Source organism: Aythya fuligula, chromosome 25 (genome assembly GCF_009819795.1).
Source record: "Aythya fuligula isolate bAytFul2 chromosome 25, bAytFul2.pri, whole genome shotgun sequence".
NCBI lineage: Eukaryota > Metazoa > Chordata > Aves > Anseriformes > Anatidae > Aythya > Aythya fuligula.
Genome location: NC_045583.1, coordinates 4,266,908 through 4,287,644, shown reverse-complemented (window position 1 = coordinate 4,287,644; position 20,737 = coordinate 4,266,908). Strand labels below are relative to the sequence as shown.

At 57.2% G+C, this 20,737-nt stretch overlaps 1 protein-coding gene across 1 annotated transcript in view; it reads right to left on the bottom strand.

Annotated features, from left to right (window-relative positions):
- CNTN2 (contactin 2) overlaps window positions 1–20,483 on the bottom strand; it is a 29,622-nt gene extending 9,139 nt beyond the window's left edge. The window contains exons 1-14 of the mRNA XM_032203316.1: window positions 20,247–20,483; window positions 10,463–10,583; window positions 6,620–6,764; window positions 5,819–5,994; window positions 5,485–5,580; window positions 4,994–5,203; window positions 4,299–4,398; window positions 3,880–4,055; window positions 3,094–3,230; window positions 2,437–2,566; window positions 1,422–1,572; window positions 1,021–1,148; window positions 452–627; window positions 193–313 (exon numbers count right to left, since the gene is read on the bottom strand). Of these exons, the coding sequence (XP_032059207.1) occupies window positions 193–313; window positions 452–627; window positions 1,021–1,148; window positions 1,422–1,572; window positions 2,437–2,566; window positions 3,094–3,230; window positions 3,880–4,055; window positions 4,299–4,398; window positions 4,994–5,203; window positions 5,485–5,580; window positions 5,819–5,994; window positions 6,620–6,764; window positions 10,463–10,517 (1,801 nt within the window). The 5' untranslated portion in view covers window positions 10,518–10,583; window positions 20,247–20,483. The remainder of the gene's footprint in view (window positions 1–192; window positions 314–451; window positions 628–1,020; window positions 1,149–1,421; window positions 1,573–2,436; window positions 2,567–3,093; window positions 3,231–3,879; window positions 4,056–4,298; window positions 4,399–4,993; window positions 5,204–5,484; window positions 5,581–5,818; window positions 5,995–6,619; window positions 6,765–10,462; window positions 10,584–20,246) is intronic.
- Between the last annotated feature and the right edge of the window lie 254 nt (window positions 20,484–20,737).

Here is a 20,737-nt window from a genome sequence, read left to right as displayed (position 1 = left end):
AATCAAGCCCTTCTTTTCCTTTATTTTCTGTAGCCTGGGAAGTGTCACCTCAAATTTGGGTTCTTTTAAAGCTGCCAAGACTTCACCATCTAATTCAAAAGTGAGATCACGACGTGACTGCAAGGGAGGAGCAAGCCGATCCCTGCAAGCACCGTGCTGCTGCTTCAGGCTAGCAAGGAGCAGGGAAATTACCTCTGACAGTCAGCGTGGCTGACTCCGAAGCGCTGTCCACGACAGTCTGGGCTGTGCACGTGTACCGCCCCGAGTGCTTCAGCTGCGTGTTGAGGATGGTGAGGTCCCCGACGGCTTCCTTCTGCGTGGGGAAGAGGAGACACGGTGGGGAAAGCGTTTGAACGTGCCCCATCTCAACCCGGCATCTGACGTGCAAACGAAGAGGCTGGTGTTAGTGCCACGACCTCGTTGGTGGCACACAATTCCCCTTTCTACTCACCACGCTGGCGCGCCGGTAGTGCCCCTCCGACTTGTCGAAGTCGATGGGGAAATCATCCAGCGACCAGGTGAAAGTCAGGTCCATGGTTGGATCGTGGGACGCGTGGCATTGCAGGGTGAGGTTCTCACCGACGTTGATGTCGGCGCTAGATGGTGCCAACGTGATTTTGGTGGCATCTGCAGGGAAAGAGGAGGGAGGGCTGTTAGCTGCAAGTGGCCTCCGTGTGCCAGAGTTACGTTAACGGGGTGGAGCATCCAAATGATCTAACACTTCCTAAATTGACGTCGTCCCTCTCTAACAGGAGCTGGCTGTGGTTTTGTCAGAGGAAGATAAGGGATTAGAGTGAATGGAAATTAGAAATGCTTTTCCCAAGGACCCGTTGGTGGTAGGTGTGATTTGGTGGGTCGGGCAGAAGCTTTGGTGCTGTACAGGCTGAAATGTCTCTGATTCCCTGAGTACCATACTGCTTTTGGGGGTGTAAAGAGAGGAGAAATAAGCTTTAATTCACATTGTGGCATTCTTAGGCGTTTCCTGCTTGATTGACCCCAAGTCAAGCCAAACATCTCTACCTCGTACGGAGAGGATTCCCGTGCTGTTGGCTTTGCCCATGAAATTCTCAGCAAAGCAGGTATACTTCCCCTCATCAGATTTGCTTATGTTCTGCAGGATCAAGGTGCCGTCTGCGGTAATAGTCACCCTGGAAATGAAGAAGAACCATAACAAGAAAGAAGGTTAAAAAGCCTGTTCACTCTACCCCTGCCAAACACTTTCCAGCTCTTGTTGGTTTCGGACAAAATGATGATAGAGACAGGACCACAAATACTATGGAAGAGGTGTTTTAAAGAAGGAACTAGAACAACAAAGCGTGTGTGTCGAGGGATGTAGCAGCACACTTGGATCATCGAGTCCAGTCTTCTGGCAAGAAAAAAAGCGATTTTAGCTATGGTTTGTGGGTACTCTGTGCTGCTACCTGCTACTGTTGATCAGAAGTTCAGTCCCTTTGGTCCAGAGCACAGTGGCTTTTGGTGCTGCTCTCGGTTGGCACGGGATGATGACCTTCCCGCTTCGGGCTGCAGGTATCAGTCGTTTCACTGGGTTTAGTCTAAAATCTGGTGCTAAGGCTACGGGGGGGAAAACAGAGGATTAAGGAACGATTAGAAAAACCCTGCTCTGTAAGCATTTTAACTGCCGTGTAGCTAGGTATTGATTTGTTGTTAGATGGCCTGGTAACAAAGCATGGCAGTATCTGGAGCGGGATGAAGGCGCGATTCCTCTGCTGCCGGCTGTCAGACGCCTGCCAAGGCAGGTGCTAGGTGGCACGCATCGTACTGAGCGATGGCAGTGTGACCCTAACCAGTGCAAGGTCTTTGAGAGGCACAAGAACAGCTGCTTCTGAAAATGTAGAGGATGTTCCCTTCAGTGTCCCGATCAAAATCCCCTGGTGTAAGTACAGACACCCAGCTTGCCTGAAACTCCTCCTGGAATTGGGCTTAATTTGATGCATTGCCGTGCATTAATGTTAAATAATTGCAGCTTAGGGCCTTTAGTTTGTCTCTGGTGTTACTGCCCATAAGGAATTAAACTGTCAGACTCACGGGGAACAAGTTTGGCCTCAGCCCAGTTCCAGTCCCCATCCATCTAAGCAGTCAGGATGGATACCGAGCTCTTTTTTTGACATCTTTCCTCCCCAAAAGGGGAAGGTTGTGTGATGGGAGGGAGCAGGTCGTGCTGCTGTCTGTCCTGTACACTTTCTGTAGCTAAACAGATGTCCTTGTGCTCTTTCAGCAGTACTGAGCTTACAGGAGATTCAAATGTTAAGGGCTTGTAGAGCGTCTTGCTGAGCCAGCAGCTACATTTCAATGGTGAGTGAAGCAGGATTTGTCTGCTCTCATCTCACTGAGATTGCCAGCAGAGTATATCAGGAAGAGATCTAAAATGCTTCAGTGTCCCATTGAAACCCAGAGCACTGGGGAATGAGAAATTACCTTGCACTGTTAATTCAGCACTTGCATATACCGTGCCATGCTTGTTCTCAGCCACACACTGATACATGCCAGAGTCCTCCAGGACTAGCTTGGAAAATCTCAGCTCTCCACCGCTCACTTCGATGCGGTTCTGTACAGGCAAACGAGAGGACGAACCCATTAGATGAGAAAAACACAAACGGAACTCAGGCCTCGTGTGTTCAGGGCTGAGTTTCATTACAGACTCGTGTGGCAGTTTGGAGCCAGCCTGGTTTTCTTTGGGAGAAAACGTGGGCCGTTTTTTTTTTTTGCGTCCAGCCGGCACCACGCATCCCTGTGCTGCCTGCTGAGACTTCTGAGTGCCTGAGCAGCAGCTTGCAGGTCATACAGCGGCAAGTCCAAGGTGCTACTTATCCGCCCCGAGAACTGGCCACGAGCTCCTGCAGCTGCATGAAACAATGGCTGGGATGGCAGCGAGACGGGAGGAGGAACCTGCTGCGGGTAAGGACCATGCCATCGCTTTGCAGCCTCATGGGGGCGCATGGAAGAGGGGTGATAAACCGGGGGGGGTCGAGATGGATTTGCAGCGAGGCAGAAGGGGCTCGAAGTGTGGAGCAGCAGCTTCGGTACTGCGAGGCCTGGGGCGCACGGAGGAGTTGCTGCTGCCCGTGCTGGTACCTGGGAGGTGAGCGGCTGCCCGTCCCGCAGCCAACGCACCGCCGGCCGGGGTTTGCCGGCCGCCGCGCAGCTCCAGCGCAGGTCGGACCCGATGTCGGCTTCCGTGTCCGTGATCACCTTCAGCCACTCCGGCTGAGCTGCAAAGGAGCAAGAGAGGGTGGCAGAGCCAAGAGGATCAGATGAGAGGCGCACCGTGCCAGGCAGGCAGAAGGACGCTCATTGTGTCATCTCCGCTGGCAGATGTATTTATCGCGGCGCGTTTCACCATGGGAACAGCCTTTTGCCTTTTGTGCAGCGATGCAAGGCTGAGTCCTCCGTGGGTCTGGCTGCTGCTGTGCATGTGGGCTGCACGGAATTATGGCAGAAGCCAGATCTGAGGAAGAATAGTGTGATTTCTCTTCCTAAGAATAAACGCGGCCATTCCTGACCTTCAGGAACGACCGGATTCGGACTGGGAGAACCACGTTAAGTTTGCAGCTTGTCTAGGTCTGATGAATAGCTCCAAGCCCTAACCCTTGTGAAAAGAGCCCAGGCGTGGAGAAGACTTTGGGTGAGAGCCAAATCTGCTTTTACTAACGCTGCGCTCCCGTCCCTGGTTACCTCATTTTTGCTACGATTATTTTAGGCCACGTTACGAGGTCTCTGTGCTTGCAATAGCCTTTGTCAGGGCTTTGCGATGGGTTTAGCTGGGGCTGATACAAGGCAGGAGTTCCTCTCCCAGAGGCTCACTCTGCTGCCCGGGCCATCTCGCTGTGCCCTGTACGGCGTGGGGTTTGTCTGCCTTACCTTGAATGATGATGCGGCCTTGGTAGGTGTCCCTCCCTTTGATGTTTTCAGCCTCACACTCGTAAGTGCCTTCATCCTCAAAGCCAACGTCCTGGATCTGCAGGAGGGGCTCGCTGGAGATCCACTTGGAGGCCTGCGAACCGTCCAGCTTCCTCCACTTTATCCGAGGAACGGGGCTACGGGAAAGCAAACCCGGTGAAGCCCAGCCCTGGGCTCTGGTGCAGCAGGCTGCCCGCGCTGTGCAGCGTGGTGTGACTCCAGCCCCGGTCAGCCAGCTCCCAGCCCAGCTGGGCCTCGGCCAGCAGGACAGCTTGGTTTCACCCCTCCATCCCTCCTGCTATTCCCCCTCCTGGCCTATATCCCTCAGACAGGGGCTGTGATGCCCTCCCCTCCCCGAGCAACGCGGTCGCTGCACTCACTTTCCAAAGGCAAAGCACTCCAAAGTCACCATCTGCCCGGCCAGAGCGTAGGTGTCCGCAGGAAACCTGGCTTTTATGCTGGGTGCATACTGCCTGGCGTCTGTTAAAAGGAAGGCACTGGTGAGGAGTTCTGGATGGCTTCAAAACCGCACGCGTGAGGTCTTAGAGGGCAAAGAGACCTGCAAGGTTTCACTGCTTTGAAGAACCTTCATGGGTACGGGTAATTCGTGGGTGGGCAGAGGCTAAGTTTCATTTTTCTTTTAAAAGAGCTTCTACTAAGGACTCTAAAAACCTCCATGTACAGCACCTCAAGACCATTTCTCCTTGATTTTCTACTACTTAACTCCCTTCTCTCTGACCGAGAGGTCTCTTTAGCTGCACCTCTGCGAGGTCACCAAAGGCAGAAAGTCACCTGCGGTTTCAGGGGTACAGGAGCCTGCCCAGGCTGTTCCTGGTGCTGTTTCTATTTTACAGACAAACAGAGCAACCCCACTGGTGGCAGCAATAGCAGCGAAGCCATAAGAGAGGGCTGCTTCCCCCAGGCTCCAGCCAATTATTGTTTTCATAAGCTCTTAAACTCCCCCGAGAGTCTGGTGGGTGAGTGCTTAGGGCCTCGTGGAGCCCGTGTGCTTTGAGGCAGTTTGTTAATTTTTGCATTTCACCCAGCCCTCGTAGGACACTCCAGGAGCACTGACCCTCTGCGGCCAGGCTGAGCCGGGAGAACTTGCTGAAAACGCTCTTGGTGATGAAGTCGATGTGGCTGGTGGCAAAGCACGAGTAGTTCCCCAGGTCGGAAGCCTCCGTCTTGGCGATGTAAAGGTTTCCTGTGGTCTGAGAGACGAAACGCCTTCCGTCGGCTGGGATGAAGTTGGGAAACTCGTTCAGAAGCCATCGGTAGGACAAGCCTGTGGGGAGCAGAGAAAGGAACGAACTGCACGCGTTGCCAGCGTCCTCTCGGGTGGAATTAAGCCAACCAGGCCGTTTTCTAGCCCAGAAACCGCTCCTTGGATGGCACTTATTTTCTCCCCGTGCTTAGTCTTATCTCCGCTTTCTTGCTTTATGGAGTCTGAATTGAAAAAATATCGCTTCCCTAAAATTCCCCCAGAAACCAAGGAGCGAGTCCCATGTCTGGGAGCTGCTCGCTCTGTCCCATCTCTTCCCCTGGCCCTGGCCCCGCCGCCCTTACCTGGGTAATGGGGCGGGGGGCTGCAGGCGAACATCACTCCCCAGCCTTCCGTAATCTTCACGGGGTCTCGCTCTTCGGCAGAGAATTCCTGCAAAACTAAACATGCAGAGTGAAACCTGGCCTTTATTTGATCTCCTCTTTATTTTATCGGATTCCTACGGCACCTCCTCGGCCATGGGAAGCGCCTGGGGACCTCTCCAAGTGCCGCTGCTGGTACCAGGTACAGGAGAGCTCCCCTCCAGCCTTTATTAACGGGGTACGGGGGGGCTCAGTTCACCCCAGTGTCACCGTGGCTGCGTTTCATTTACCTCGTGGGGACAAACATGGGACTTACAGCCAAAGCGCAGGGAGGCTTCCCTGCTCACCACCGTGCCCCTGGAGTTCGAGGCCACGCACTGGTAGGAGCCGGCGTCCTTGGCTTTTACGGGGTTGCTTATCACCAGGTCGCCTGCAACCAGCCGGTAACGGGAATCTGGCTCCATCTTCAGCTCCGTGCCGTTCATCTTCCACCTGCCAGGAGCATGCAAAGAGAGGGGAAAATGAGTACAGGGAGCTGTGCTCGTTCGTTCTTCCAGCTGTGGTGTTGGGATTGGAGTTAGATTTGTGGCTGGGACCTGGGGGCATGGCACACCGTGTGTAGGTAAGGAGGCTGGTTCCTGCGTGGTGATCTGCTTTATGTGAAAGTGGAGAAGAGAAAACGGAGCTCATGGTTGTGTCCTAGTCCTGGTACAGAGAGGGGAGAGGCTTTGGCCTTGGCTTGGTCATTCCTCAGCAGGGAGCAGCCCCGTCTCTGCTGGGACCACTGGGCTGGAGCCCTTTGATGGGCAAAACTCTCCCAGTGCCAGAGCTTCAATCTCAGCATTATCTGAGGAGCTCTGCTGGGATGTTGCCACCTCGGGCTGGGTTCAGGTGCGGGTGTTACCGAGCCCTGCACTGCCAACCAGACCTCCAGGACTCCTCCTGGGACAGTTTCTGGTTCCAACACACCCTGCTCCCTTTTTTTTTTTTAGTGCCAACCTGCCAGAGCCATGCTCACTTCTCCAGAACGTCTCCACAGGAGCTTATAGACACCCGTTCACACCGTGTTTAACCACGCAGAGGTTCAGACTTGGTGTCTGAGAGCAGGCGAGCTCACCTGTAGGTCGCAGGAGGACTGGCTCTTGCTCGACAAGCCAGCGTCACTTTCTCTTCTGCCGAGCCTTCAGGGAAGAGGGTGTGGGCAGGCTGCTCCTCGAACACGGGCCCGTAGGTCCTGCTGCTACTCTGGGCTTGGCACCAAACTGCAAGGGAGGGGAAAGCAGCTGAGCAAAACCGAGCTTTCTCTAAAAATCCCGACGTTTGGTTGCGTAGGGTGTCCCTGGCGGCATCAGAACTCGATGTAGAATAAAAGAGGGAGCAAGGTGCAAGTCGCAGCCCATCTGTCGCTGCGGCCCAGCCCCAAGCAGGGCTGGGGCAGACCGTGTGTGCCTCGCAGCGAGCATCTCACACCGACTCTGCTGCGCCACGGGGAGCAGACGTGCTGGAAGCTGAGCACACGGAGGAGCGCTGGCACGCGCCTCTCGCACAGCCCTGCACAGACGGGGCTGGGGCTGGGAATGCCTGGGTGCCCTCGTTGGTCCTGGCAGCGAGGACGTGCTGCTATCTGCTCGGCACAGACCTTGGCTGCTCGGTTCCTCCTTTGTCCTCCAGGACGAGGGAGGAGAGAGAAGCCTGGATCTTCGCAGTAAGCTCTTGGCTCTGCCGCTGCCTCCCTGCGCTGGGGTCTGACCACCTCCATCCCTGCCTCTGCTCTCGGTTCGACTCCAACCTTCTGCTTTCATGTTCAGACATGGGTTCGGTTCTGATCTTGAGCCTGCCTCAGGCAGAGGCACGAGAGGAACCTAAAAACCTGCCCGCTTTCTGGGGTGCTGTGCCCAGGCCGCCCTTTGGCACGGTGTTTCCCCGGGAGGTGCCGGCTGTCCGCGGTGACAGCTTCTGCATCTCAGATAAAACACAAACCCTAGCAGGCTCCCTTCCACGGGGGCTTCGTGGAAATGACAATGCAGAGAGGCGAGAACAAAGCAGAAGCCGCCTGGAAATCTTTGCCTGCAAAAACAACCGGCGAGATAATCGCTGCCGGGATGTTCTGTTCCCGGCACCTGGAGGAACGCCTGTCCCCTCGCGGGGACGGAGCCACCTCAAGGCTCTGTGCTTCCCAGCGCGGTCCCCTCGGTCTGCAGCGATAAGCCAGGAGATGCTCGGCTGCCCCCAGGATCCTTCATTGCTCTGTAATTGCATTAATGACCGCCTCCAAGCCGCCGTGCCAACCAGCAAGCTGCTTCCTTCCCTACCGTACGCAGCACGCTCGGCGGTTAAATTAAGCGACTCCAGCCAGGGTGATGTTTTATGCAGGAGCAACTTCCAGCAGGGAGCGGCCAGCTCAGCTCTCCGGGGCTCGGGGGAAGCAGCCCTGTACCTGTAGCTCCCGGGGTTTGTCTCATGTTCCTGCTGCTCCTGCGTGCGGAGACGAGGGCGAGAAGGGAGAGGGGCCCAGCTAATTGGCTCGGTGGGTTCCCAGCAGCTGTTTGCTGCCTGCCTCTGCTCCTCCTGTCCCAGCCTTGCCCAATTACCGGGGCTCTCTGCTCCTGCCAGCGTGGATGAGCTGCTGCAAGGGAGCCCCACGCAGGCAGCAGCCTGCTGCTCCCTGCTGGCACCCCAGGAGGGGGGCTGCAGCCTGCGGCTCAATCTTTGGGATAAGAGGAGTGGGGTTTTTTTGAGGGTCGTATTCCCTCCAGATCCGTGTAGGTGCCGTTTTCCTTCACTAGTAGCTATATTCACAAAGGAGAAGCTTGGCTAAGCTGGAAATGGTCTCTTGGCTGGTTCAGCAGAGGCTGTGCTGAGCAGGTCTCAGCTGGAAATAGCTCTCTGCTGACCGGCACTTAAAATAATCATGAGTTAATGGAGAATTAATAAGAACGTGGTGAGTTCCTTGTGTCCTGGTGGGTGGTGGAGAACGGATTAAGGATTAACGGCTCTGCATTCTGAGATTAATTGGGAGCGTATAATAAATAATTTCGACTTGTTTAACAAATAATCTGTATATTACTGACACTCCCAAGCATGCCTCTTCTCATGGGATGCTCTTTCCCGATGAAGCCACCTTAACTAACCAGCCCTTCTGGTTCCACCCAGAGCCTGCACCCCGCTGCTGTCCTCTGCTGTCCCTCTCTGCCTGCCAAGGTTGTGGACTCCAGCAGCCGGGCATTGATTTTCTCACGTGTAATCAATGCCACGAGGCCGGATGATTTTGTGTGGACGGCTCCAAGGTGCCCGGCTGGTGCTGGAGGTGAACTGCCTGCATCTGCCCCGTGAAGCTGAACAAGCGGCAGGCTGAAGCAGTAACCGAGCAGTTACAGGTTCGGGATAGAGTTAAGAGCTGAGGATTGATATCATCCAGGAGATCTGAGCACCTCCGAGGCTGTTCAGCTGCTGGTTTCTGGCCGTGTGGCTCCGTGCTTTTATTGTTAGCGTTTGGGGTGTGCTGGCAGCCAGAGCTGGAAGGCTCGGGTGTCCAGGAGGCTGAACACCGTGTGCCGAGCCCCACGCTGGCTTCAGAGACCAGGAAATGAGAAATGTCTCAGCTGGACGTGTTCCAGGATGGATTCCAGTTCACGAGCACAGCAGCAGCAATCCTTTTGCCCAGCCCAGGCAGCACACCCTTAGCTCCGGCACGCTGACCACAGCCTGAAGCCTGGCACGTGAGGGAGCCCGGCGATTAATTGGGTTTATAGAAAGTCTGAACAGAACACGTGTGCACAAAATCAAAGTGGTTATTTTTAAAGAAGCCTTCTGAGGAACAAAGGGACAGCGGTTTGGGTAGCCTTCAAGGGTTTTTTTTGTGGCCTTTAATGAATGAAGAAAGGCCAGAGAGATCTTTAGACTTCCCTAACAATTCATTAGACACCTTTCTATTCACTGTAAGCTTTAAACCTCTTTGCATCCTCGGGAAGTCATTGTTTTGGGGATGAGCAGAGGCACGGGGGGTGTTACCAACCCAGCCCAGAACCTTTTGGGTTCTGACTTCACCCTCTCCAGAGGGTTTCCCTGAGCCTCATCTAGAGCTGCCATTATTCGGTCCCTGGTCCCTCGCTCATGTTTCCAGTGAGGATTTCTCTGTCCCAGCTGGTTCCCGAGATCCATGGCATCATCAGCCAAAGGTCGAGAGAAAACAACCCTCGCAGGGTTTTGCTGCGAGCCGCTTTTTATGGGCTCAGCTTGGAGCAAGTTGTAGGAACTCAGCTGGTTAATGGGAGAGCCCAGCTCTGTCTTGCGGCCTCTACCAGATTTGGGTCAGAGTGATTTCCAAACAGGCTAATTGCCTCCCAATCTAGGGCAGCCACCCCTCCCTTTTCCTCCTCTGGGACCCACAGAACATTAAAAGGTAATCAGATATTTATAAGGACAGCCAAGCAGTCTCTTCCTGGGATGATGAATTAGCTTGAAGACATTATCTAATTCTCAGCTGTCTGAAATGAAACATCTCCCTGCTGAAAAGGGGCCTTCAAAATGTAGCCTGAGACTCCCCAAGATCCAGGAACGGTCCCCAGCGGATGCCAAATGGGAGAATCTTTGCAGCCGGGGCAGGGCAGAAGAGGCACCCCTAGAAGAACCAGGAGGGGAAGCAGCTTCACCGCGAGCGAGCTCTGCTGGCAGAAAGAATTCATCCCGGTGCAGAGGCCAGAGTGAAGCCGAGGGAACAAAGCTGGGCGACCACAGACACGTTCCCTGGCTACAAAAACCACCCGGGAGGCACAGGCAGTGCCGCAGCCACGAAAGCTGAGCATGGAGAGGTTTGTGCCCGGTGAGCAAAGCACCACTGCATCGTGTGCCCGGGGTTGTGTCTCATTTGGGACCCCCTACAGGGTCTGAGCACCCTGCTGAGCCCCTCTCGGCCACCCCACGACAGCTCCAGCCCAGAGGGGCCAGGGGCTGCTCTTACCCACGCAGGTGACGACAGCCAGGGACGCGCAGACAAATCCCACGGCGCCTCCCATCCTGCGCCTCCGGCCGGGTTGTGGCCCCTGTGGCCGTGTCTCTACGGGCGAGTGGGGACAGCGGCCCTAAAAGAGAAACACAGCGATTGTCTGCGGGCTTCTGTGGCTCCCCGAGGACCCCGTGTCCAGCTGCACGTCCCCACGGGCCCGGCACCAGGGTGTCTTTTCCTGGTGAGGAATGCAGAGGTCTGAAGGAGCTTTTTTCCTTGGGAAATTATTCCCCCTCCTCCTCCTCCCCTTACCATCCGCTCTTCTTCCTCCCTCCTCCAAAACTAATGCTTTCTTAGCATATTTTTCAACTTAAAAAAAGCCAGAAGCATGCAGGGTACTGGGGGGAGAAGGGAAAAATGATTTCTTCTTGTTATTTTGTCAGAAAGTCGTCTCGAGTTGACTCTCTCCAGGCAGGCTGTGGCTGCCTGCAGGTGTCCTGCCTGCCCTGAGCCGCTCCCCTGCTCTGGAGATCTTGGGGGGGACCCAGCTCATCGCTGCAGGCTCCCGGGGGTGCTGGGGGAGCAGGGGGGTGCCCAGCGAGGTGCCCACCTACTGGGTAATTTCCTGCCTTTCTTCAAAGTAAAAAGCATTTGAATAGCTAAGATGAGATAAAGGAGCACCGAGGCATCTCTGGTGCCGCGGGGGGGCACATCAGTAGGTGGAGGGGTGTTTTCCGGCCCCCTCCTCATTCTCCTGATTTCCAGGCTCTTTCTTAAAAGCAACCAAAACCAAACCAGAGCTGTTTGGGCAGCCCAGTGTCCCTGCAGCCAGCGTGGACAGCCCCAGCTGGGCCGTGTGTGCCCTCCTCCTGGCTAAAAACACCACGGGAGCAGCTTCAGCGCGCGCACCCCTTTCCTTGCAATCCTGACAAAGGCGCCGCGGTGCTTTTGCATCTTATCTCCCCCCCTTTTTGTGAACAACGGCATCTGAAGTAAGGCACGGAGGAGCCCCGCGTTCCCTGGTGCTCTCCCCAGCCGGCGGCGCTGCCAGGAGCCGGGCTGCGAGCTCTCCTTCCCCCCAGCTCCAGCTGGTGCCGCTTCCCCTCACTCCCTGCCCATCTGCCTGCCCGAAGCAGGCCGGGCTGCCCCTCGCCCCCCGTGGCTAGGGCTGCCTTTTTTCTGGCCCGTGGGACACGGCGAGCATCGCTGCTCCCCAAAATCCAGTGACCTGCTCGCTATTAGGAGCCCTTGAGATGCACCCGAGCAAACACGGGGACAGTTCTGCGTTTGCTTCGTGGTTCTGGGGGCTGGGGGAGCCACCTGGGCTCTGAATCCTCGCCTGTATAAGATCGTGCTACCCACACTTTAAAGGGAGGAGACGGCATCCCGCATCCTCCTCGATTTGCCCGTGCTTGGGCTGGAGCTGGCCCAAGGGGAGCAGAGCCCAGCCTGCCCCCGCCAGCTCACGCTCCGGCCAAACACCTCCTGCAGCACAGACCCCAAAATAGGGCCAGTGCTTGGCACACGCCGCAGCTGGGCAAGGAAAACCCTGCCCCAAAGCAGGGGCAGTCGCGGGGTGGCAGAGGGGAGGGTCTGGGGACGGAGCATGGTTTGCGCCAGCTGCCCTGGAGTGAGTCAGCCCTATGAAATCACTCGATGGCACCGGGAATCATGCCCCAAACGGCGTCCTGAACCCGCGGCCTTTCAGCTAACACTGCCTCATTGTTTCCTGGTGTCCCCCCCACCCCGTGGCTGCTTCCCCCTCGTGTGTTTGTGCGCCCGTCCTAAGCGCCCTGGGACGAGCAGCAGCCTCCTGCTCGAGTCGTTTCAGTCCCAGCTCCTCGTTTCTCTTTTCCTCTCTCTTTTAAAGCAAATCCGAGATGAAGAGGGGAAGGGTGCTGCGTGAAATGCAGGGGCTGTGTGTGAGGGGGAGCAAATCGCATCCCGCTTCTCCCAGGTGTCAGCTCCTTCAGGAGCCCCGTCCTGGGCAGGGAGAGGAGGGCTGCTGTGACAGCCTCCCCCTGTGGCTTCCTTCCCTGCGGCTGAGCAAAGCTGTTACTTGTAAGAATTAAGCTGATCTGAATTATTTAATTAGTTCTAGATCAATTATTTATTGGGTAAACTACAGCTTTGTTCCCCACTTCTGCAGCTGGCTTTGCGGCTCGCCTCTTTCAGCCCGGACCTCCACATCTACTCTGATCCCCAATTTGCACATTTTCTTTCCTTGCTTCCTCGTGTGCGCTACCTCTGCCTCTCCAGGCTCCTGCACGCTCAGATGTGGGTGCTGCGAGGACCTGATGCAGGTGGGCACCTTTGTAAAAATTAGGAAAGCGATACCCAGGGAGAGCTCCAGGCGTGGTCCGCATCACAGGAGAGTGAGAGAGAACAGAGTCATGTCTACGAGTGCTGAGGTTGTATCTGTTTGCAGCTGGACCAAACATCCCTCCCAGGCTCTTTGCACGCCCCTGGTTGTTGTAGTGCCCTCGTGCCACGAGCCAACGCTGCCGGGGGCCCTGGTGCTGCAGGAGCACATCTGGGGCTGCGGTGCTGAGTCTGAGTCGTGCTGCACACCCTGGGGCATCCCCAGGCACTGCCCCCGGCCTCCTTTCCTGCACCTGACTCCGAACTTCTCCCGAGCGTGGCCGTGCACTTTGCATCTGATCCCTCGGTCCCGCTGCCCGTCCTTAATTAGGAGAGGGCCCGCGGGGACCTGTTCTTTCCCCTCTTCGCAGGGTATTTTGACAGTCACTTGAGAGCCTGCTGTTGTACTGAAAGGGGATCTGTCAGCCCCGCTAATGGATGCTGTCATTAATACCTCCAGCAGCAAGGGAGGCATGGGCACACCAGGAAACATGTGCAGGGGCTGCATTAGCACTCTCCGCTGGAGCCCCTGGGAGCCGCGCGCGATCCATTATCAGGGAGGCAGAGCTCTCAGGAAAGAGCTGCTGAGAGAGTTCGAATCCCCCGGAGCCCCTGGGAGAGGAGGTGCTGCCTCATCCTGGGCTCGCTCGGCACCGCTCCTGGCTCTGGAGGAGCATCGATGGATGCTGAGCGCCGAGCCCTGGCGTGGGGCACAGCGCTGGCACCGCCACCTCCCCGCTGTCACCGGGAGCTGGCCTTCAGCAAGAGCTGGCACGGCCAGCACAGCCTCAGTGCAACGCGTTACCGGGATCAACGAGTGCCATTTAATCCCCCACGGGTATGAGAGGAGCAGTGGGGTGTAAGCGGGGCTGCTCCAACGTTTCCCAATGCCGGAGAGCTCCGGAGGGGCAGCGATGCGGTTTGTCCTGCGCTCTGAACGTCCCTTTCACTAAGGAGCGTCGCTGAGGCTGGGAAAGGCACACTGCTCGTCTTGGCTGGAGGCTGAGCTGCAAAACCTGCCCACTGTTAGGCACATTTTGTCCACCTCCAGAACAGCGTGTTTCAGCAAGCTGGAAGTGGTTTTATCGGAATGGGTCTGTCCTCCTGTGCAACCCGGCTGTGCTCAGGAGAGGCAGATTTCGGTGCCAGCTCCGGATTCAGCCTTTCCTGAGCTTCTCGGGGCTGACAATCTGCTGGGGTTGACAACCTGGCGGCCCCAGGACACGCGGCAGCAGAAATCCAGACGCCATCCCACAACGATCCTAAGCAGGGAAGTCCCCAACGCCCGGTGGCCAAAGCACCCCCAGAGGGGTTTGGCAGCCCCGTGGGGGATTTCAGGGGCTGGATGCATTTCTCGTTGCCCCCTGGGCTGCGGTGGTAGCACAAAGGGTGAAGGTTTGGGGTCAGCACGTGCTCTGCAGCACCCAGCCTGGCTCCTTCTGCCTGGGGAGGGGGTGAAGGTGGCACCTGCAGACTGGGAACTCGCACCCGGGTGGGGTGGATGGAGCCAGGTGCCTTCAGCTGAGCCTCAGCCAAGATTTGTGCCCGTGCTGTGGGCAGGGGAAGCGAGGTGCACGGCTGAGATGTTCATGGGGACGAGGGGAACGGCTGGAGGCAGAGGGAGAGGGGCCCCGAGCTCAGTCCCTCTCCCTCTGGAGCTCCCCACAGAGCTGAGAGCTGCCATGCGGGGAGCAGGGGGGGCTTGGAGGCTGATCCCGAGCCCCCAGAGGTCGGGGGTGAAGAGCCTGGCTGGCCCCGTGCCCCCAGGTGTGAGCGGATGCCATCAGCCCTCGTTAGTGTAATTGCACAGAGGGCTGAGCTCTGCCCTCTTGGCTCAGCACAGAGGCTGGAGAACGTGCTGGAAGGAGGTAGGAGAGGAAAGCAGATAAAAGAAAGACATTTTGGGGTTGCTTGGGGCTTTAGAGGAAGAGAGTGGGTGCTGTAGGGTGGCAGCTTGGGTTACCCACTTGATGTGGCTGGGGAGCCCGAGCTCCCCTGGTGCGGTGTCTGTGCCCGTGTCCCTGCCCTGAGAGCAGCCCCAGCATCCTGCCCGTCCCCTGGAGCTGCTGCCTCGGCCGTGTTATGCTTTTGGAAACTAAGGTGAGCAGGAAAAAAAAGAAAAAAGGTAGTGCAGCCTGCAAACAGCTTTGCTTGGGGCTGGAGGAAGAGTCAGTTGTGGTTGCTGGGCCCCCAAACTGGGCATCTCTGAGGCTTGGGGATGGGGTTTGGGTTTGTTTGGGGTCTTGGTTCCTGTTGCTTTTTGCTCCGTGGGCTGGGAGCTGTGGTTCCCCCCTCGTGCTGCAGGGCTTGGAGCAGTGCACCACGAGCTGATTTACATCTGGAGTGATTCTGAATCACCACATCCATGGAAACCAAGGCGCTTCTCTCCCTGGCACCCGCGTTTGGAGAGGTGCTGCCCTGCTCCCCTCACAGGGCTGGGGCTCCGAGGTGTGGGGCAACCCCGAAGGCAACTTTTGGGGTGGTACAGTTGGCTGTAGGATCTGGTCTGGGAGATGGGTGGAGGAAAGAGCCTCACGTGTGCATGGGGGCACCTAAAATAACCCCCAGCTGTGCAGCCTACACGGTAAATGAGGTGGCTGCTGTGGGTACGTGCACCTGTGGGGGTACCTGGGTTTGTACAAACTTTTTTGGGGGTAAGGTGCCACGGGGAAGGATCAATAACTGTTCTAGTGCTCTGGTTTCATTTAATAACCTCGGTGCTGTGGCTAGGAGGAGGCTTTGCACCCTCTGCTCAGGGAGGAAAGGCTTTGGGCAGCTCCTCTCCGGAGCTGGGGGACACAGGATGGGTGCTCTCCCCCTGTGCCTGCCCTTGGGCTGTGCTGCTGTGCCTGATTATCATTGGTTAATTATAATGAATTGATCAGGATCAGTGTTTGATCAGCAGCTTCTGCTCTTGAGGAGCTCGGAGCAGAAGCTCAGCTGGGTGCCAAACACCCTGACAAAGTTGGGAGAAAAGTCTGAAAAGGGAAGGCGCCGCTGTGGGGTGCAGGAGCTGCTCCAGCGTGGGGCTGCCCAGCGTGCAGCTCCTGCTAACGCCGGGGGAAGGATTATTTTCACCTGGGGATGGGATAAACCCATCTAGTGCTGCTCAGCCCAGGGCAGGGAACAGCAGGACTTCCTGATGGGATCCCAGCGGTGTTCAAGCACTGTTTTCTGTGTTTAACTCCTTTTTCCCTGAATAATTGGACGGTGCCTTTGTGTGCACCGCAGGTCACGGCACCCCGATGTAAGAGGGTCTCAGTGGGAGTTCTCTTTAGTTCAGCCCCTGTCCAGCAGGCAGAGCCTGGTGCTCGTGCACAGCTCATCCTCTCTTTGTGCAGAGGACAAAGCAGGGATCTGCTTTTGGTCAGGAGGCGTTGATTGAGAGCATGTGGAGGCACGGCTGCGTGCAGGCACACGGCTGAGGGGTAATGGCTTTGGGACCGGAGTCGCTGGCACGGTGAAATCTAATTGCCATACGCCAGCCAGCGCTATGCGTGGCCCCAAACAAATGCTTGTTCCTGCTCTTCTGGTGTGTCAGGCAGCTGGAGTTAAAAACCTGAGCTTCACAGTGAGTTGTTTTTTTTTTTTTAATTGGACCGGATCACGTCTCTGGCTATAATCACCCCAGAGCCTTGGGGTGCTTGGAAATCCAGCCCCAAACTCTGAGCCCCTGCTTTGCTGCAATCACCCCTGGATAAATCCTGGGGGCTGGAGCTGCTGTGGCTTAACCCTGAGCTGCCACAGGGGCAAGCTCAGTGCGTGGGGAAGTGAAGCAGCCCCGTGCAAGCAGCCAGCAGAGCTCCCTGCACCGGCTCCAGGCAGCAGCCGAGGGCGGGGAGGAAGAAATCTTGCTGGATTTCCCCTCGAGCTGGACGTGAGCGTGGTGTTCGACCAAGGCCGCCAGCATGCGGCTCCTAAGCTCTCCCCGAAGACTGGTATTTCAATCGATAGCCTGAGTCGATAGCAGCTGGAAGGATGCTCAAAGACTTTGAAAACAAGGCCACAAGTGACTCCAGTTTAGCACGTGGGTGTTGGAGAGATGATGTCTGCCTGAGATGCTTGTTAATGTGCTGAGTGTGGTCGCTCAAGTTCAAGGTATGTGGTGCTCCTTATGGAGGAGCAAATCCATGGTATGGCAAACCACGGCGTAAGCGCAGCGGGGTGCAACCCTGCAGCATCTTTGTGTAGGAAATGCGGGTTGTTGGGCTGGGGTTACAGCAGAGGAGAGGCCTGATTGCCCTGGCAGAGGGGATGGGAGTGGGGTCGGGATGTGTTTGTGCCCTGCGCCTGCTGCCGCAGTCACCCCAAACTAAAGCTTCCCCAAAATAAAGCTTCAGATCCCAGGTTTCCCTTTCCTATATCAGAGCACGACACCACCCACTGAGCACGCACAGCCCCGGGACATCCTCAGCCCCGTCAGCCTCACGAACTCACCCACTTCGTGCTGTCAGTGCTGCCGTGGCGTCACCGGCAGCAGCTCTTTGATGTGGCACCGATATAAATAGCTGCCTACCTGCGCCCGAGCCTATCCCCTCGCTGCCTGGTAAGTCACTTGGTGAGAGCTGGACCCCAGGAGAGGCTGGAGCAAGGGACGACAAGGTCCCTACAAGGCACCGTGCGCCTGTCCCAGCCCCACAGAGCTCCTTGGCCCTGCTGCACTGCTCGGTGTTTGTGCCGGGGTGATGGGGATGCTGGGGAGGTGGTGAAACAGTGCCAGGATCCTCTCCCTCTGAGCTCCTGGGGGAAGCTTGGGATCTCCCCTGTAATGATGGCGTGTTCATCCTGCTCCTCTGAGAGCAGCATCCTTATGTTCAGCCTTCTCATCTGTCTCTGTTAAAGTGTTGCTTAACATTCAGCCTCTCCAGCTAGTGCCAAGCTGCTCTCTGCCTTATAAAAACAAGCAAGAACCCGCACAGAACACATGTCCCACTTCCCTTCCCGAGCAGGGGCTCCCTGCTTTTACAGCTCTGCTGCGGGACTGACAGCTTGGCTGGGTGTGCAAGAAATGACACGGGGTAATTTAGGACGTAGGCTGCTCAGCAGGAATAACTCCTGCGCTCACTGAGCTCTTGGGGCATCTACATCGGGGTCATGTTGAAGGTCCCTCTGGTAAGGTCCTGGACCCTACAGCTGTGTTGTGGCAATGGGACTAAGGGTGTGTGTCAAAGGGGAAGGAGGGGGGGGAATTATAATCCTTTTTGGGTTCAAGGAAACAGCTTTTTATAGCTTGAGGTTTGACCTTGCTTCCTTGCCTGCCAAGACACCTGGTCTCTGTCTACAGCTCACCAGGTACCCAGAGCCATGTAGTGTCTGGAAACCCCAAAATGAGTTAGATTTGGTTTGCTGATCTAAAAGGAGCCTGAGAGCGCTCGTTAGGGCAAGTTTTGGTCATGTTTCTTCCCTTCCACCTGCACTGCCTGACTCCTAAAGGACTCTAAGGAAGCCCGTTACCTCCTCCTGTGCGTCTGGGCTTTGGTGCCATCCCTGGGTGCCTCTGACCAACACGGGGTTCAGCTTCGGTTCCTCATCCCTGGGAAGCCTGATGTGGTCAGGAAGGAGAGAAATGCCCTCAGCTGTGTAGGGAGATGGCAGGCAGTGTTACCTGAGCTTCTTCTCCCCTTGGCAGGTGGCTGCAGGGGCTCGCTTTGTGCCCAGCACCTTCAAGGGAAACCCTCAGAGAGCTTTCCATAAAGCTTGGGATGCCCCCTCACTGCCACGGCTGGGTTCTGCTTTCCACAATTTGCTTGTGGTAAGCCTGCAGAGGCAATAATCCTACAGGCTATGAAATTCTCTGCAGAATGACTTCCAGCGACCGAAGTGGTGGTTGCTGTGCTGGGCAGTAATGGATCAGGTGAGGCAGAGGAGCCCTGCGGTTCCTTTGTCTCAGTCCCTCGTAGTCGTGCTCCGGGGAGGGCACGCGGCTGGGCTGAGCACAACCTTGGCATCTTCCCTCAGGCATGGACCCTCCTCGCCTCTCCCTGGGAAGTGCGGTTATTTCTAGAAAGTTTGGGAGCTGTGCTAGCAAAGCAGGCAGCTTTTGGGGTTGTGGTTGTGCAGGTGCTGCTGTCAGGCACAGTCACACCTCTGCTTTCCCTCGCTGCCCCAAGCAGGGTGCTCAGCAAGGTATCCCCCAGCTCTGGGGTGCGTGTGGTGCCCTGCTCTAATTTTCCCCTGCCCCTGGGATCCTGAGCTGCCCTAGAGGGTGGCAGGCACGCTTCTGCCTTTACTGAGGTGCTGAGAAGTCAGGGACCGTGCATGAGGAGATGGCTTTCCACGGTTTGCTGCCAAATACACGGCCTTGGGGGGTTCCCCTGGGGCTGCAAACCTGCTCCTAAATCTCGTGCTTCAGCTTTGTGCCCTGCGAGCTCCTCGTGGATGTGCCTGGAGGTGGCCTGGGAGGAGCAGGAGCTGTGAGTCCGGCCAAAGCTTGCTGCTGGGGAGGGTTTGAGTTGTTCCCAGCCCTTGGATAGAAGCTGCTGCTTCCCCCCTCAAAGCAACCAGTGTTTCTTTAGGGAGATTACAGTCTCAGGAATGCAACGCCGAGGCTCGTGGGAGGGGTGCAAGCCTTGGGGGAGCAGGGAGGGATTGGTGTGGATGGGGTGCAGAGGGAGGGGGAGCTCAGGAAGTTTAAAACAGGGACCGGGAGCCCCCCCCAGCCAGCCCCGAGTGGGGAAGGAGCCACGTCAAACCCTGCTGGGTGCTCCCAGCCATGGGCGAGCTTCTGTCCGTGACTTTGCACTGAGCCCTCCCCGCTTCCAGCTGCAAATCCCCAGCCAGCCTCGATCGCAGCGACACCCCCTGTGCCCAGAGCAGAGCTCCCACCCCACCCGTGATCTGCAGCCCTCGTGGGAGGCGGTGGGGGGGGGGGGATTTGGGACACCACGCTCATCCTCATCCTCCCTGCCTGAGGAGGAAGCTCGGCTCCTCGGGCTGCGCCGCTCTGGAGGAGTTTTGTGCAGCCGGAGCTTTGCAGCCCCCCTCCGACCCCCCCCAGACGCAGCAGCCGAGCGAGCCGGGCTCTCCGAAGTGCCACCGGCCAGAGCGCACCAGGGAAGGCACAACTGCACTAATTAATAACTAATAATCCCCGACCTGCTCCAGAACGGCTATTTCCGTGCCGATCTCGCTCGGCTCAGCCCCTGCCACAAGTGACACCGCCGTAGCCCCCCCCGTTTCCTCCCAACTCCACCCCCGGCTCCTCTCCAGCTCAGGCAGAGCCTGCGTCGCTCCTGCGGAACCATCGCATGGCGAGAAACGCCCGAGCCCACCCCGCGCTCTCGCCTTCCCCGGCCCCGCGTGGGACCCAGCAGGATGCGGCCGCTTCTCCCGACCGCGGGTGCCGGAGGAGAATTGGCCGGGCTGGAAAACGGAGCCCAAAAATCCGCGGCCTCCTTCCTCCGGGGGCGGCTGGAGGAAAGGATGGAGACGCTCTTACCTCGTGCGGCTCCTCCGCTTGTGCATGAGCCAGGGCAGAGCGGGGCCCCGCTGCCTCCGGAGCCTGTGCTGCGAGGCAGAGCTCGGTGCTGCCTGCCCGAGCGTGGCTGTGTGCGCCCAAAGCCACTGCAGCATCTCTGCATTAGGATGTGCTCCTCCCTCTCCTCCCTCCTTGCGTGCGCGCTCCCTCGCTCGCTGCCAACCACCACGCCGGTCCCTGGAGAGGGTGGTTTTTTTTTTTTTATCATTATTTTTTTTTCCTTCTGCCTTTACCTCACTTGCCACAGTCCAAGGACCAGTCAGAGAGGCAGAGCGACTCGCAGCATCATGCATAATTCATGGCCAAGCTCAGCAGCCGTGGCTGCTGCTGCTCCTGGCTCCGGCAGAAACCCCCTCGCCTGCGCCCATCGCCTCCGGCTCGCCCCGTCCCTGGGGCCGGAGCAGGTGTGGGGCCTCGGGGCTGAGCAGCCCAGAGTCTTGGGGGGTGGGAGC